The sequence below is a fragment of the Pteronotus mesoamericanus genome, unplaced genomic scaffold, assembly GCF_021234165.1.
Source record: "Pteronotus mesoamericanus isolate MK-2021 breed Mesoamerican mustached bat unplaced genomic scaffold, CSHL_Meso_final scaffold_167, whole genome shotgun sequence".
Lineage (NCBI taxonomy): Eukaryota > Metazoa > Chordata > Mammalia > Chiroptera > Mormoopidae > Pteronotus > Pteronotus mesoamericanus.
The window spans coordinates 21,931,875-21,948,625 of NW_026555308.1; the positions used below are offsets into that span (position 1 = coordinate 21,931,875).

At 52.2% G+C, this 16,751-nt stretch overlaps 1 protein-coding gene across 1 annotated transcript in view; it reads left to right on the top strand.

Moving 5' to 3' along the window:
- SRRM3 (serine/arginine repetitive matrix 3) overlaps positions 1-16,751 on the top strand; it is a 54,304-nt gene that overhangs the window by 6,610 nt on the left and 30,943 nt on the right. Inside the window, exon 2 of the mRNA XM_054589753.1 lies at positions 14,413-14,677. Coding sequence (XP_054445728.1) covers positions 14,445-14,677 — 233 coding nt within the window. The 5' untranslated portion in view covers positions 14,413-14,444. The remainder of the gene's footprint in view (positions 1-14,412; positions 14,678-16,751) is intronic.

Sequence of the window (16,751 nt, forward strand, 5' to 3'; positions counted from 1 at the left end):
AGATGGGCCTCAGAACGAGTACAGGTTTGCCAGGGGAGAAAAAAGGGAACAGTGCTTTGGACAGAGAGAACAGCATGAGCAGAGATATAGAGGAGGAAAAAGCACCAGGCACTTGGGAAATAGTGTGATTGGAGAATCAGGGCTGGGCCTGAGGGGCGAAGGACCAGGCCGGAGAGAGAGGACGCATGAGGGACCTTAGTGTTAGGCAGGGGACTCTAACCATCCTCCTGTAGGCAGCAGAAAAACCAAGGGATGTTTCAGGCAGGTAAGCGCACAGCCAGAACTGTTTCAGGAAGGTCACCCCTGAAGGACGAGCACGATTTGGACAGATGGAGAGAACGGGGGGCCTGCGGTGTACTTTCAGGACACAAGTCACAAGGCCTGGGGCCTCTCCTACTGCAGCTCTGCTCCTCCCAACCTGGGACACCCAGAACCACAGCAGTCCTGCCTCAGCATTTCCAGAACATTCCATGAAAAGTGGATTCCTGGGACCCACCCATTCAGAATCTGAGAGTGGGGGTCTGCATTTTTAAAAGCTCCTAGGTGACTGCACATGCTAGAGTTGAGAACAAGTGCCTCCTTGCTTTGCACCTGCTGTCTCTTTCAGCTGGATTCCCGTCTTCCTCTTCCTCTACCTCCCTGAACTTCAGACTCTGCTCACGTGTCTTCTGTGCAATGCTTGTTCCAGGCCCTCTCCTCTGTGTCCCTCCAAGTGCCCAGTGCTACTTCTTTCTTGGCCCCTCTTATACTCTAGCCTGGCTGGTTGTTTGCCCTTCTGTCTCCCTCAGGAATCCTCACGAACTCTCATCTAGCATTTCCCACGTGCCAGCCACTGCTCTAGGGGCTTCATGTGCACTAACTCATTTAGTACAACATCCTATGAAGCAGCCAGGTCACAGTGGAGGATACTGGGGCACACCAGCATCACCCAGCTAAGACATGGTAGGACCACAGAGGCTGCACTGTTCTGTGATGCCCCAGACTGGGAGTTCTTCGATGCCAGGGACCCTGTGTTATTCATGGTCGCAGGCCCCCAGTGCAAGCAGAGGGCATGGCATATGGGAGGTGCTCAGTTTCCCCATCTGTAGGATGGGCTTCAGGGTGGCAGTTGCCCTCCAGGGTTGCTCCGCAGCTTGGGGAAGTCTCTGGTCTCACTGGGGTTGTGAGCTCTGAGGCGTGTGGTCTGGGTCGGGGTGGTGGCAGCAAAGGCCAGGACTCCTCTCTGGGATTTTAGGATGCAAGTTTCTCAGAAAGAAGGCCTTTCTCCCTCCCTTGCTGCGCCAAAGCTCAGCCTCTCCCATTGACTCCAGACCCTCTCAACGCCGGCCAGCGGCTGGGAGAGAGCTCGTGGCTGGGGTAGGGACGGACAACCTGATGACGACTCTGTGGGCCGATGGCAGAGCAAGGCGGAGACTGGCAGAAGCCGCAGCTGTGGGAGCAGCCCTCACTCCCATCTAACCTTAAGGGGCTTGCCCCTTCCCAGAGCAAGGAGAGACCCCACCTCCCCACCATTCATGCCTCCCACCCACAACCCCTCAGGAATTGTAGGTTATTGTCAATGATGTTTTTAATCAACTGCTTAATTAACTATTTAGGCTAATCAGATTAATTGACATTAATTGGCTACCATTTGTCAAGGACCCTGGAAAGCGGTGCCTCTCAGAGTTGAAGTGTGTGACTGGGGCCGGGCAGGGGAGTCAGGGAGGAGTTGTCACTGTGCTGCGGAGCTGGGAGGAGCAGGTGGCAGGCAGCAGCAAGACCAAGGACGCCAGGACAGTTGCCCAGGGACAGTGCACGTCTCAGCAGTTCTCAGGGCTGGGCCCTTGGACTGCTGAGTTCTGGCTCTGAACACTTCAGGAAGTGCGTCACCTCTCCCCCTTCCTTAGTTGCACTAAAAAATAAAAAAAATTAAAAAAAAAGGTTTGATGAAGGAAGAGCCAGACACTTTTGATCTCCAAGGGTTATAAAGACCTCGGAGGGGGAGAGACAATAAAATCCTAAATAAGCCACGATATAAGTAGGTCACCACATAACAACTGCTGGGATGAATTGTACATACTCAGTTTTAAAAAGGGGCGGGTGAGCAGTATCAGATACATAAAATATGCCAAATATTAAACTGATGAAATGATCAGATCTGCATTATTTAGTCAATTTCAGCCCCCAAAACCCATACATTTTTATGTCTGTTTTAAAGAACAACTTACAGTTTTAAATTACAGCACTTGAAACAAAAAAGAAAAAAACTACTATGAAATTCATCCTACGTTTTGGAAAAAGAAAATAAAAAGCCAACCCACTCAAAATTGAGAGTGTGAATTTGTCTTCAGAGCCATTCTCTCAAGATTAAATGGCTCTCACATCTAGTCCAACGCTGAGCTGAAAGTTGGTAGCCTGCAGTCTCATCTTGATTTTGTCACTGACCCCCTAAGGGTTGCTTCTCCTCTCTGATGAATCCTTGGTCTGTATTCCGGAGAGAATGCTTACACGGAGCAGAAGAGATGTGGGTTTTGAATATTCTAGAGATGAATACAAATGTGAGGGGAGAAAGGGGTCTATTTTAGCGAGAGGGTCAAGCTTCCAGAATAGGGGGCACTTCCTGGCAGGTAGAGGGGCTCCCCACTTGGTGACAAAGGTCTCTAGCTTGGTATGAGGAAACCTGGAGAATGAATGTGGGGTCTTCCCCCCTCCCTTAACTGCCCTATCCTGCAGCCCCTGGGGGAAGAAGGACCAGGAGAGACTGGAGGCTGTTGCCTAGCAACAAGAGGCGCATCTGGATCGATGAGAATGGCAGCTGAGGCTCCAGCCCCCAGCCCGGCTCTCTTTGATCTCTCCCAGCCCAGCAGAAACCTGGGGGGGATGCCCAGGGCAGCCAGCTTGATTAGAGCTGAGTCAATAGAGGGAATTTTCCATAATGAGATTGTGTGGGCAGTGGAGGCAGCTGCCCCTGTCTTCTCTTGTCACCTGCCCCAGTGTGTAGAAGGGGCTTATCTGTCTGTCCAGCACACTCTTCCTGCTGATAGCTCCTGGGGAGACACACCACCACCCAACTTTGATTATTCCAGTCAGGGACTGTCAGGGACTGTCAGGGACTCAGTGTTTTGCCTGTGCTGTGGGCTCCTCTGCAGGGAGCAGACAGCTGAGGCTTCCTTATCCCTGGCCCTCAGCTCCTGACACATCATCTGGATGGAGACACTGAAGCCCCAGAAGGAAAAGAGATCTGGTTATAGAGCTTCTAGCTCACCTTACCTTTCTTCATCCCAGCTCCCAGGTATGAACCTGGGAGGGTTGGATCCTGGTGGGGAAGAGAAGGAGGTAAAGAGGGGACGGAACTGATGAGAGTGTATGGGCTCCTCTGATTTCACTCCAGGATCAGCCCCACAGGCCAGCACGGGAGGGTCCTCAGAGATCATGGAGTCCTGATACATAGGTGGCTCTCCCTAGGACACCTTACCCACACCATCTGGCTTGAACCCTCCCCAGGACACAGAGAGCCACCTCCATGAGAGCCCATGCCATGCGTGACAGCTCAGCCATGCAAAGGTCCTTTCTTAGGCTTCCATCCCAACCTCCAGTTTAGCTCAGGCAGCCACAAGAAAGCTGCCGGCTCCTTGGCCAGAGGCTACAGCTCCCTAAAGGCCAGTGAGCACCCAGCGTAGGAGCAGAGTGGGCTAAGTGGGGGCAGGGATTCCTTTGTTCCACTAGTGCAGAGGAGGCTAAAATACTGCTTGTTTATTTTGTAGCAGTACTGCTTTATACAGGTCTGTTTACCGGGGGGGAACTGGTTTGTATTATTTTCAGTGACCAATATTGCATCTTCTGCTCTATTCCACTGGTCAATATTACTGGTTTTCATTGGTTTGCGAGTTCCCCACCATCCTGTGTTGATGTATCCAGTCTGATTCAGGCTCCCCATGGCATGTCCTGGACTACAGTGGTCTGCTCTGGTCTCACCAAGGTGTTTGGCCTGCACTGTGGACCCCTCCATAGGGAGCAGACAGCTGAGGCTCCCTTATCCGTGGGACCCGCCACTCAGATCCTCTGCTCTGAGAACACAAATCAGAGCCAAAAGGAAAAATAAAAGGGACCCTAGGCTGATGAGCAGGAGCCTGGATGCCAGGCTAGTCCACCCTAATCCTTCAAAGACAGAGCTGGTCTCCAGGGCTAACAAAGCATGTGACAATGTGGCCCATGCAAATGTCAACACACAAAGTCTAGGCATAGTGAGAGCAGTAACTATGTATCTTTTTCACTGAGGTCCCCAGAGATGGCAGTAATAAAAAACAAGTAGTGAGCTCACCATCAGCGCAAACACTGGGTTTCAACAAGTGTTCACAGATGGCTGCTTTGTGCCAAATTCTGTGCTAAGCACCTGGGACTTGAAGATGGAGGCTACCTAGTAACTGCCCTTGGAGAGCGCTCACTAGGCCAGGGAGCAAATGGTTGCAATCACAATAGAATGAGGTAAATCCTGAAAGTGGCAACAAGAGGGTCAGGTTCCAGGAGCACAGCAGAGATGTGTCTCCCCAGTGGAGGTCGTGGAAGGCTTCACTAAGGAGGTGATGCTTGAGCAGACTCTTGTAGGATGAATGGAAGGGTAAAAGCATTTCAGGCAGACAGAACAGCAGGGACTGATGCATTCTTGTGTGGAGCAGAGTGCCTATGTCTGAGACCAGCAGGAGCTGAAGGGCTTTCTCCTGTGGTCAGTGGGCATGCACTCCTTCCCTTGCCTGCCCTGGGTACCCCATTTTGGCTCTGGGAACTTGGCCAGTCCCAGCACCTCCATTCCATAGCACAAACTGAGACTGCAGGGAAAGAGACAGCTCCAAGCCCGGCACAGGGACCCCTGAGCCCAGCACAGGGCTGGATAGGGGAGGGCAGGAGAGGGCTCTAGAGCACTGTGACGCAGGCCCAGGCTGTGGTGCCAGCATCTCTGCGGGCCAGGCTACCTCCCCACCCCGCCCCCTTCCCCGAACCAGAACTCCACCAGCCCAGCCAGACCCAGCCTGGGGACTCTGGCCAAGGACTTCCTCTGGCTCCAACAGGGGCGGCAGGAAGCTCTGGCTGCTGAATAATTGAAAGGAAGGCTTTCAGCATTTCTCCCTCTCTCCCCCGCCCCCATGGCATCTTCTGGAGGGTTGGGTAACAAGCAGCAGTGCCAGCGCCTCCCGCCCTCCTGAGAGAGTCCCCAGGAGGCAGGGAGGAAGCTGGCTCGGCTAACCCTCTCGCTGCCGGCCGGCCCCAGCGCCTCCCTCCCAGGCCTCACCCTGCAGCATTTTCTTACCAGTGAGTCTGGTCTCTACTGGTCCATGTGGGCTGGTATCTGTGGAAAATGACCTTGTTGGCTTACTAGTCTTCACAAGTTGGAACTGATTGGAATGGTAAATTATCTACATGCTATGTTCTGATTTATACTGACCTATATGTCTCACCAGTTAACGCACGCCTGTAGTGGTTTAAACTGGTTGGCATTGTTTATGCAGGGAGTCCAACCAGCGGCCCCGTGGGCGCGTGTGGCCCAGAATAGCAATGAATGCGGCCCAACGCAAAATCATAAATTTACTTAAAACCTTTTTTTTTGCTCGTCTGTTTTCATTAGTATTTGTGTATTTAGTGCGTGGCCCAAGACAACTCTTCTTCCAGTGTGGCCCAGAGATGCCAAAAGGTTGGATACCCCTGGTTATGGTAATACGAGAAATTAACACTTATACATAGAACTTAGTGAGTACCCTTAATTCAAGGGTTAATTCCTTAAACCCTGTTATATTAACACTATTTTACAAATGAGGAAACTGAGCCCAGAGGTTAAGTCACTTTAGGACACATAGTGAGTGATTTGAACCTAGGCTGGCTCTTCTGCCACTTGCTGATCTGCACACCTTTGTCTTGAGTTTGTTTTTTTTATCGAATTTATTTATTAATGCATTCCAAGTTTTATATCTGTCTTGATTAAGGTAGACTGGGTTAATGTGGAGTTAGAGTCACCCCTCTTTCCAAAGGGCAGGGGCCAGCAAAGGGGAGGCACAAAGATCTTTTCAAAATGCAAATCTGACCATGAACTCCCCAGCTCAGCAGCCTTCACTGGCTCCCTCTTGCCTGCAGGGTACAGCCCTAGTCCCTCTGTCCCCTCCCATCCACTGTGCTCAGCTGTGCACAAGCCCAGGCTCTTCACCTTTCTTCTTTAAGCTTTCTTCACACACACCCCACACTCTACCCAAGACATCCTTACTCCCCTTCTTTGCTCCACCAGCTTCTACTTATGCTTCATGATCTCTCCTCCAGGAAGACCTCCCAGCTATGCTCTTCCCCACGCACAGCCCAGCTCAGTTGATGTTTCTACATGTCCCCCATCCCAGCACTTACCTTCCTGCATTACGGGCATCACTGCTCCTCACCCTCTATCTCTGTCTTATCTTCTGCTGGGGCCCAGTGGCCACCCGATGAATAGCTGTGTTGTGAGGGTTTGACCCGCCCCCTAGAGCTGAGGAACTTTCTCCTCACCCTGTGGCTCTTACCTCCTCAGCCCCGCCCTCCTAGCCAGGGAAAATAGGGAGCATGGGGAGGGCTTCCAGTGTGTTGTAGCCACAGGGAAGGGAGGGGTTGACAGGAGAGCCCCTTCCCCCAGTGCTCCAGGGACACATTGATGTCACAAGTACAGCCTGGTCCAGTGCCAGGGACTGAGGTGGGGTGAGACACACGGAGCTTCCCTGGACACAGTGGAGATGGGTTTTCTTTCCCAGTTTGACAAAATATCTTGACAGACCATTGTTGCTGCACACTCATTCTTAGAAAGATCCAGACTTAGTTTCACAATCTAAGTGCGTGGTTTCATGTGTGTTTGTCAGTTTCTGCACGTTTCTGACAGTTACAAAGAATTTTTTTTTCCTCCAGGAAACTCAGAGGAACATCCCTCCCCACCTTCTCTCCCACACTGGGCTTTTTCTCTGGAAGGGCTCTCACTGTATTTGCAGCCCCTACCCCGCAAGAAGGCAGCTCCCCATCATGATCCCTCTCCACCCTGGTCCTCTCGGCCCCAGGGCCCTGCACCCTGCCTGCCCTTGCCTTCAGTCTGTGCTGTCCCCCACCTGGATTTACCCGTCCTTACATAGAGCAACTCATCTTCCAAAGGGCCAGTCCAAGCACCATTGCCTTTGTGAAGCCTTCCCTGACCATTCCAGGCCAAGTTGACCTTTCTGGTCTCTTATTTGCTCCCCTGGCACCAGGTCAGGGTGCAGGAAGAGGGCATAATTAGAATCTGTCTTCAAGATTGTTGCTCAAAGAATAAATGACCCCACCACATTGTGAGGTAAGGAGTACTGGCTTTACAGATGAGAAAATTGAGGCCCCAGAGGTTTAATGACTTTCCCTGATCACTCAGGCAGAAGTGGTAGAGCCAGATTTCAAGCCAAAGTCTTCTGACTCCAAATCCAGTGCTCCTTGTCCGCCCCATCCCACCCCCTGTTTTCCTGGGTTTGTGGGAGGCAACAGGAAGACCTTAGTAGCAAGAATGTAGTTAAATTGTGTGTGACTGTGGATCCAGAGCTTACTTGAAGCTGTGGGAACATGCACCTTCAAGGGCATGGAGGTCTTGAGTCCTGGCATTATCACTGGGGAGGTAGGTCTCTGGCAGGTTGGGGCAGGGACAGGGGCCGCTACGGGGGTGAGTACTGTCCTCTGGTGAGAGAGGCTTCTGAGCCACGGGAGCAATGGGGCCCTTGGGCTGGTGCCATGAGGTGCTGGGAGTGAGATGGGGACAGGAGGAGTTTGCTGAGGCCAGCAGTAGGAAAGTGGCCCATGTCACCTCAGCCAGCTCCTCAGAATGACACCCACACCCCGCTCTGAGCTCCTGCTTCCGCTCTTTCCTCCTGCCCCGATCAACAACCTTTTTCATTCTCCAGTCTCAGTCTGTAGCTATATAATGACAATTCCCAAATCAGGCCCCATCTCAGCCTCCTGAATGCCAGGTTCATGATCTGGGGCCCCCGAACATCTTCCCCCGGATGTCCAGGGGCTCCTCACACCCCCAAATAGGACAGCCCCCACTGACAAATGGTAACAACCACGGGTACCATTTATGAGACATTCATTGCATGCTAGGCACTGTGGTACCACTTCACATGTATTCGTGGTTTATAACAAACCTCTGGGGAGGGTATTGTTATTAGTTTCATTTTACAGGCAAGGAAACGGAGGCATGAAGTTTAAGTCACGTGACAAGGTCACTCAGGTTATGAGTTACCAAAGAGCATATTGCTATCTCCCACTCAAAACAGGGTTCCCCAGGGCAAAGCCCAGCCTCCCCCTCAGACACATAGGTCACCCACTGCTCGCCCTCCCAGATCTGGCCAGGTCACTACTGACCTGAGAATCCCACCCTTCTGAGTCCCAGGATGAGAGGTGATCTCATTAGCCGTGAGGCCTCCATGCCACGCCTGTCAGCAAACTGGACTCTGCAGTACAGATGGACTGTTTCACCTTCAATTAATCTCTACCAGCAGGGCTGGCCTTGCAGGTACCAGCAGCCAGACTGTTCTGTCCTATCCTCGGCCAGGTCTGCTCAGGGGACCCAGGCTTGCGTTTGGGAGTAGGAGGCAAGCCCAGGGACTCAGCCATAAGGTTTAGAAAGCCGAGGTCTGGCTCTTTAACCACTTAGATCTGCGTGACTTAAGCTGCATAAGGGTTGGGCTGGCCCAGCATCTGGGCTTGCCCTTGGGACCTGACCTAGTGCTGGGGACAGCCTCGGGCTGAGCTCTGAGGATGGCTGCTGTGGCTCTGGCCACTGGCTACATCAGCAGGAAGGGGGTGGGCTGAAAGCTTGGCAGTATGCATATATAATGAGTACTACCAGAGTAGAAAAGGAACCGTGGGATCTCTGAGACCAGCCCCCGCCCAGCATTGTCCAGTGGGAAAGCAAGGGTCCTGAGAGGGGGAGACGCTTGCTCAGGGTCTCACAGCCAGTCAGGGCTACAGAAAAAACTTCCTCTGCCTCCAAAGACACTCAGTGTCAGTGCCCCCAGGGACCTTGGCAAGCTAGGGTCAGGGTTAGGGTTATGGCTCTAGATGTCATATCTGCCTGCTTGCCCGCCACAAGCCCCTCCCCCTTAACACACTCTCAATCTGCCCTCCATGTTCCCCATCACGGTAAATGTTTGCGCCATCCACCTGGTCACCCAAGCCAGTGTCATCTAAGATACCTCCCCTCACCCCCACATCCAGTCATATCTTGCCAAGTCTGTCTATTTCTTTTCTTTTTTAAAGCCTGTTTATTTCTTAAATTCTGCTCAGGCCTCACCTACCCGTGTCCCTGCATCTAGCCCATCCCACTCCCTACCCCCTGGGAAGCCTGCCCTGCCCAGCCAGACAAAGCTGCAGACACTCCTCAAATTTTGTTTTATCACACTACACCCGATCCCTGTTGGTTTCCCAAACCAGCCTGTGAGCTCCCAGAGGGCCAGGATGGGGCCGCACTCATCTTCAAATCCTCCGCCTTTCATGGGGTGGGGCCCAGAGTAGATGTTGGGTGAGTGTTTGTGTGAATATAGTATCTACCTCCTGTTTGAACAGTTCCTGTAATGGGGAACTCACTCATCCTGGGATGAACTGAACTGCTTAGTTTTTTTTTTTTTTTTAAGATTTGATTGTGAGGAGAGAAAATTCTGTCCTGAACTTAGCTGATATCCACTCTAGATGACTTCCCTGCAGGAATTCTGGCTTTGTCTTCTGGAACAAAGGCCAGCAGTCTCTAAAGGGGACAGAACAACAGTGAGACAGATTGCTAGGGCCTTGTTCCTCTCTCTGTGTGATGAAAGGACAGCACTTGGGAACTTGTTAGAAATGCAAGTGCTTAGCCCTGGCTGGTATGGCTCAGTGGAACTGAGCATCAGCCTGCGAACCAAAGGGTCTCTGGTTCATTTCCCCAGTCAGGGCACATGCCTGGGTTGCAGGCCAGGTCCCTAGTAGGGGGCACGCGAGAGGCAAGCACACATTGATGTTTACCTCCCTCTCTTTCTCCTTCTCTTCCCCTCTCTCTAAAAATAAATAAAATCTTACCAAAAAAGAGAAAAGAATTGAAATGCAAATGCTCAGACGTTACCCCAGATCTACTGAGTCAGAAACTGGGAAGGGCCCCACCACCACCATCTGTGCTGCAACAAGCCTTCCAGGTGACTCTGAGGCGCGGTAGAAGTTGAGAACCAGTTCTGACAGGGCTCCCAATTGCTGGTCCGCAGTCTATTTCAGAATCACCTAGGGAACATTAACAATTTCACCTCCAGAGATTTTGATTCAGTACGTCTGTGGTGAGTCCCAGGTAGTATTAATATAAAAAATATATAAAATACAAGAGAGCCAGTTAATTTGAATTTCAGATAAACAGTGAATATATTTTTCTTAGTATAAGTATGTCCCAAACATGAAAGTCATGAAATTCAAATCTAATTTAACTTCACAGTCTATATTTTTATTTGCCAAATCTGGTAACCCTACCTATTTCTTACATGTTTCGCAGCAGATTCAGCCAGGTTTGGCCTACATCCTCTACAATCCTTCAAATATTTAAAGATAGGAATTCTGATAGCCTGTATATTCTTACTTCTCATTCTACAAATCATATTTTTGTTCATGTGGCATAAGATAACATGCGCTTTTGGCAGCCACATCATGATTGAGTCTGTGACCACTGAAAACCCCTAAATCCTTCCTAAATACACTGCTTCTGAACTATGTCTACCCCATTCCAATTTTAGAAAGTTCATTTGGGGCCCAGCTTCAGAATGTGGCATTTCTCACTGTCCTGTTTCACCTTCTTAAATTCCTCCATCTTCCCAGTCTGTTGAGTTCTTTTAGATTCTGACTCTGAATTTATGAGCCTTCCTAGGCGGTGTCCTCAGTGAATCTGATCATCAGATTGTCAAAGTTCCATGCAGTCAATGGTGAGCATGCTGGATCAGTGGTTGAGGACAGAGCCCTATGGTCATCCACTGAATACCTCCATCTAATGTGACATCGACTTATTAATTCACTCTCTTGAGCATAGGTCAATCTATACACCAGTTACAACAGTACCAAATATTAGTTCCCACCAGCATGAAGTCTCTTTGCCTTATGAAAGCTCACAAGGGTTCCACAGATGTCAGATGCCTCAAAGGGAGACCCTGTGCCTGCAGTATTAATAGCTCCCTGGTTTGCTGGCCCAGCACTGCTAACTTGGAAACAAGTGGGTTCAGTGTGCAATGACCTCTGGCCCCTCCACTATGGGTTCAAGAGTCATCCTTTTAATAACCTTTCTCAGATTCCTGCCTGGCACCTTCCTTCTCACCAGAGGCTAGTAGAATCCATCTGATTTAGTGAAAATGCAGGCTGCACCTGCCCCACCCCATACCTTCACACCCCTCTCCTTTCCTCCTCAGTCATTCCTGAAAGACTGCCCCCCAGCAGCCTAGCAATGTCTCCCAGACATTCTCCTAGTGCAGGAGACAGAATTTCTCGGGGTCTGGAGATCTGAGTATGTTCAGAACTGCCCCCATCAGCTTCTTCTCCCCTGTCCTCAAGAAGCTTGGGCCAAGTTCTAGGCTGAGGAGCCACACCCACATCGGGGTGAGCCTGCAGAGCAGCACGGCTGGGAGCCCGGCTCCTCTATGGCTCTTGCTGGGCCTAAGCACTTTCTCCCCACACCCTCAGCGTGTCTCCTGCATTGCCAGGTGCTGGAGAGGCTCTGAGGAGCTGGAATTAAGGGATAGTCCACTCTCCTCAAAGGGCTCACACTCTAGAACAGGAGTAAGATGGAAACAACACTGTTGAACCTCAGTATCTAAAATAGGTGAGGACAAAAGCGGCGGGAGTCAAGGAGGTAATGACTCATCCTTCCTCACAAGGGGGGAAGGCGTCCCAGGGAAGGTGACATTGGGGCTGGGCCCTGAAGGAGGAGTAGAAGTTCCCCAGATGGAGAAGAGAACAGGTATTCCAGCACCGGGGAGCCACATGGAATAGAATGCCTGCTTGGGAACCGGTGACAGAGGCTGAGGGGCTAGACATTGGTTGCAGGATGAGGTGCAGCAAGGGATGCAGCTGTGAGATAGCGCAAGGCAAAACATGAAGGGGTCTTGCAGGCTGTACTGAGAACCATGCCAGGTATTCCTCCATCCCACCTCCCACTGTAATTGTTTTCCATTTTTTCTATCCATATGCACTGAGCTCCACCTGCTCAGGCACTTTGCTGGCACTAGGAGCAGAAAACTAAACTGCCCCAAGCCCAGAGGGAGCCAGGCCTGTGAACCCACAGTGACAACAGTGAGTGGCAAGGGTTCTGGGTGCACAGCACCAGCCAGAGGGCTAAGGGGAGGCTTCCAGAAGGTAGTGATGTCTATGAGCAGTGACTTTGAGGACATGCAAGTCAGAAGAGTGTCCCAGGGAAAGAGAAAAGCAAATGGAAAGGCCTGGAAGCAAGAAAGATGGAGAATCTGTTGAAAAGGAGGTGGGTTACAGCTAGACTGAAAGGCAGGCCGTGTTGTGACTTTAAACCAAGGTGAGAGGAAGCCACTAGAGACTGTAGATCAGGACATGACTTGTCTGATTTGCTCCTGTACTGATTTCCCAGGTTGCTGATGTAGGATGGGCAGAGGACAGGGGGTCAGGCAGAGACCTGAGTGGACCACAGTGAGGGGCTTGGATTGAGACTGTACTAGGAGGGAAGGAAGTGCATAAATGTGAGCAATGTTGGGAAGAGGGGATGAGGGCCCAAACTTGACAGGTGAGCTGCAGTGGGCCAGGGCAGTGGAGGTCTCCAAGCTGCATACATGTCCCTGGCTCAGGTGACCGACATATGGAGGAGTCACCTGTGAGCCAAGCACCATGGCTAAGGCAGGTGGGGAGCAGAGTGCCCAGGGCTCTGCATGGGAGTAGGTGATGCTTATGGGAAGCCCTGGTGGAGCCAGGGTACAGAGGTAGGGTAGGGACAGGCAGGACACTTGCAGGGTTTGGCGTGGAGAAAGGCTGAAAGAACAGCTTTGGCCTGTAAACCCCCAAGAGCCCTCCTCTTCTGAAGTCTAGATCATGCTCCCAGGCACAGGTGGCGATCAGCAGTTCCAATAGCAAGGAGTAGAGGAGACTGGCCTAGAAGCCAAGGACTTGAGACTTAAGGGGGTGGACATACAAAAGATCTTATGTTCTCATCACCACTCCCTCTGTCCCCTTGAGCCCCTAGTGCTTCTCACAGTCCCCCTCTCTCTTCTCTGCCTCCCAGTCTCTGTGGCTCTGAGTGGCCCACACCCCCATCACTTTGAGGCCAGTAAGGAGAGTGTGCGTTGGGGGTTGTGTTGCAGGGAGGGTCCATCCAGGATGTCCAGACATGCCCAATCTCTTCTTCCCTCCCCACCTCCCTCCACCCTTTCCCTCCTTCCCATCCCACTCCCTGGAAAGGAGGCCTCCCTGTTGCTTAGCAACCAGCAGAGCCTTGGAGAAAGAAAATGGAAATAGCCCAGGAGGTGCCTCTGCCTGTAAGATAGGTCCTTGGTGTATGTGTGTGTGCCAGCACAAATGCATGCACATGCTCTACTTTGGGCCTAGCGTGGAGCTAGGACTTCTTACCTCCCAAGCCATGCTGACTCCCATGTCTCCCTGAGCCTGTAGGAGGATGTGGCTGCCTGGAAAACTAACATCAGTGCCACTTTTGGTCCCATCCTCTGAAGCAGTATTTCTAGAATCAAGGAGGGGACAGTCCTGTAGGCTTCAATCTGGATCAGGCCCCCAACCTGGACTGCTGGCTTTGGAGAAGTTAGCCAAATCAAAACGGGAACTGAAAACTGCATCTGTGGTGACAATGCCCCTAAGCCTGAGGAGGGCTCTGTCTTCCCATCTCTGCAGGGCTGCCCTGGGAGCAGACTGGGAGGTAGGAGCACACGTAGTCAGTGATCCCACCAGCCAGAGCCAGGAGAGTGAGGCTCTTGGGTAAGAGGGGGTATAAACTGAGCCTGGAGAAAAAACAAGAATAAAACTAACAAATTTTCCCCGGAACCGATTTGCTTGCCTGGGGAGTTGCAAGCAGGCGTGCAGGCAGGCACTAGGCAGTCAGGCCCAGGCATTGGTACAAGGCAGAGAGGGTTGCCCTAGGTGGTTACTAGGTCCCTGAAAATGACTCCATTCCAAGCCGAGGGCACTTAGAGACGATCTATAGTCCCGCCGGCCTGCATTCATCCACCTTACAGTTGGGGAAAGCCCAGTGTCCAATCCCCCTTCGTGCTCTGAGGTGTGACCCAAAGGAGCAAACCCGCTGTCCACCCCCCTCCTCAGCCTGAGAGGAAGCGGATTAGAGCCATGAGTGGACCTTTAAATCTCCAGGATTAACCCGCGCAGAGAGGAGCTTAGCAGGTGGCCGAGAAGTGACAATCTCGCCTCGTGTCTGTGTCTATCCCGCAGGGCCAATCCCAGCGGCTCCGGGTACAGCCGCTATGTCCTCCACCGTTAACAACGGGGCGGCCAGCATGCCGTCCCCGCCCGATGCTGCGAACGGCTTCCCGCAGCCGGGAGCCTCCTCTGGGAACTGGCCGCGGGCCGAGGAGGACCTGCGCGCCTCCGAGCCAGGTCTGGTGAAGCGCGCGCACCGCGAGATCCTGGACCACGAGCGTAAGCGGCGCGTGGAGCTCAAGTGCATGGAGCTGCAGGAGATGATGGAGGAGCAGGGGTGAGCTTGCCGCGGGGCCGGAAGTGGGCTGCGGAATAAGGAATACGGACGGGGACGGGGCGGGGCCGGAGCCGAGGGCGGAGCCAAGCAAGCCTAGGGAGCCCTGGAGCTGAGTCCGACGAGGGATGGGAATCTGAACCAGCCGGAATGGACCCATTGCAAGCCCAGCCGAACTTCTATTAATTTATTAGTTTATTCAACCAATAAACTGTCTTGAACATTCTGTGTCGAGCTCTGAACTAGGCTCAGATTCGCAGAAACCAAAGAGACCTGATTCATGCCTTCCAAAAAACATCCAGTCCATTCCCATTGGATGAGAGAAGCATATAAACATAGGTGACAACTCAAGCTCTATAAAATGGGTGGATCGAACTGCCTGGACTCTGCCAAGCAGGTGCTGCAGCCAGATTAGAAAGCGTAATGGATCAGGAATTCTGCTGGCAGCCAGAAGCTTAGTTTTCACCCTCTGTACCTCAGAATAAGTCACGGGGGTCCTCGAGGTCGCTGGGCGCTGCGCTAGGCCATGCTGGGGCCCAGAGTTGGACTGGGGTTACTTCCTCAAAGTCCCTCCCCATCTCGAAAAAGAAGCAAGCATGTTAACAACGAACTCTATCACAAAACAGATTAGAATCACGGTTATAGGACAGGACGGGGAGAGGGCCAAGTGCTTCAGGAGCTCAGAGGAGAGATTCTCAGATGAGAAGGCATTTGAATGGAACTTGAAGGATGAGTAGGAGTCTGTCAGCTGAGACGGAGGGATTGTGAGGGACTTCCCTCGCAAGTCTAGTGGAGATGGGACGGCCCTCACACATGGAGCTGAAGGCATTTGTGCAGCTCCAAGCAAAGCTGGTAGTCCTAAGGCTCTCTTTCGCATCTGCTCTGAGTATAGTACTTTGAAATGAGCAGGCTGGCTGTGGAAGGAGACAAATTTGGGAACAGGGCCTGCCCATCAGACACATACTGTCAGTGAGTTGAGAAATCAGAAATGCCAAAGCATGGGATTGGGCCTTGAGCCACATCAGGGCAGACAGCCTGCATACAATGGTCATTCCAAACCATACTTTTGTCTGTCCTCAATAGGTAGCCAAGACATGGCTCACTGTCCCTGTGAAGCCCACGAAGACATTGAGGCTCAAACAGAGACAGTCACCAGTGGAAGGCCATCAGGAAGGCCATCAGAAAGGCAGGCCTGGGCCACCTGTGCTGTTAATAAGGGAAAGAAAGGGGCACAGGGACTTGGTGTTCACCTCCAACTGGGAACCAGGTTGGGGAGGGGAGGGTCTCTGCAGAGACAGATGAATGGATGGGGACTCCTGAAAACAGACCAAGAGGAGGCTTCCAGCTGGCAACCAAAAAGAGGTCTGATGAGCTCTGGATGTGGAAAGAGGAAATGAGATCCCCAGGGCAGGGTTGAGCAGGGGGTAGGGTGGAGTGTCCTGCAGAGAGAGCCCCAGGACCTATAATCTGCAAATCCTGCTGAGCTGGCTGAGTCCAGGAGTGAAGGGAGTGTGGACGTGGTCAGGGAACTGAAGGGAGGACTGGGACAAAGGAGAGAGGGTCAGTGCTTTGGGTTTTATTCTTGGAAACTGCCTCCTCCCTCTCTCAGAGCCCCTCTCTTCCTGAGCACCTCTCCCCTCAGGGAGTCCCCTCCTCTTCACTGACCCTTCCGTTCTGAAGCCCTCCCCCTCCAGAGCCCTTCTTTCAGGGAAGCCCAAGGCTCCTCCTTCATGGTGCTCCTGTCCCTCCCCAAGCCTACTCCCCACAGCTGAGCCCCTCCCTGCACTTAGGAGGGTGTTTACCAGATGAGGGCAGCCTTGGGTGAAAGGGATAGCATTTGGTCATGTCCTTGGTGTCAGTCCCCAGGCATCAGGGACCCTGTGCCTCTCTGGGAAGCACCTACTAGATCTCCAGGTGTTCAGTCAGGACCCCTTCCCCTCACCCAAGCTGTCACTACAGATGCTTTCCAGTCACCATCCCCCTGCCTTCCCATCTCTTAGTGGCAGCCTCACGGGTGAAGGGCACAGCCACCCTGAAACTTCGGCCCAGGCCTGTGACCTTGGGCAGGCCACAGTTA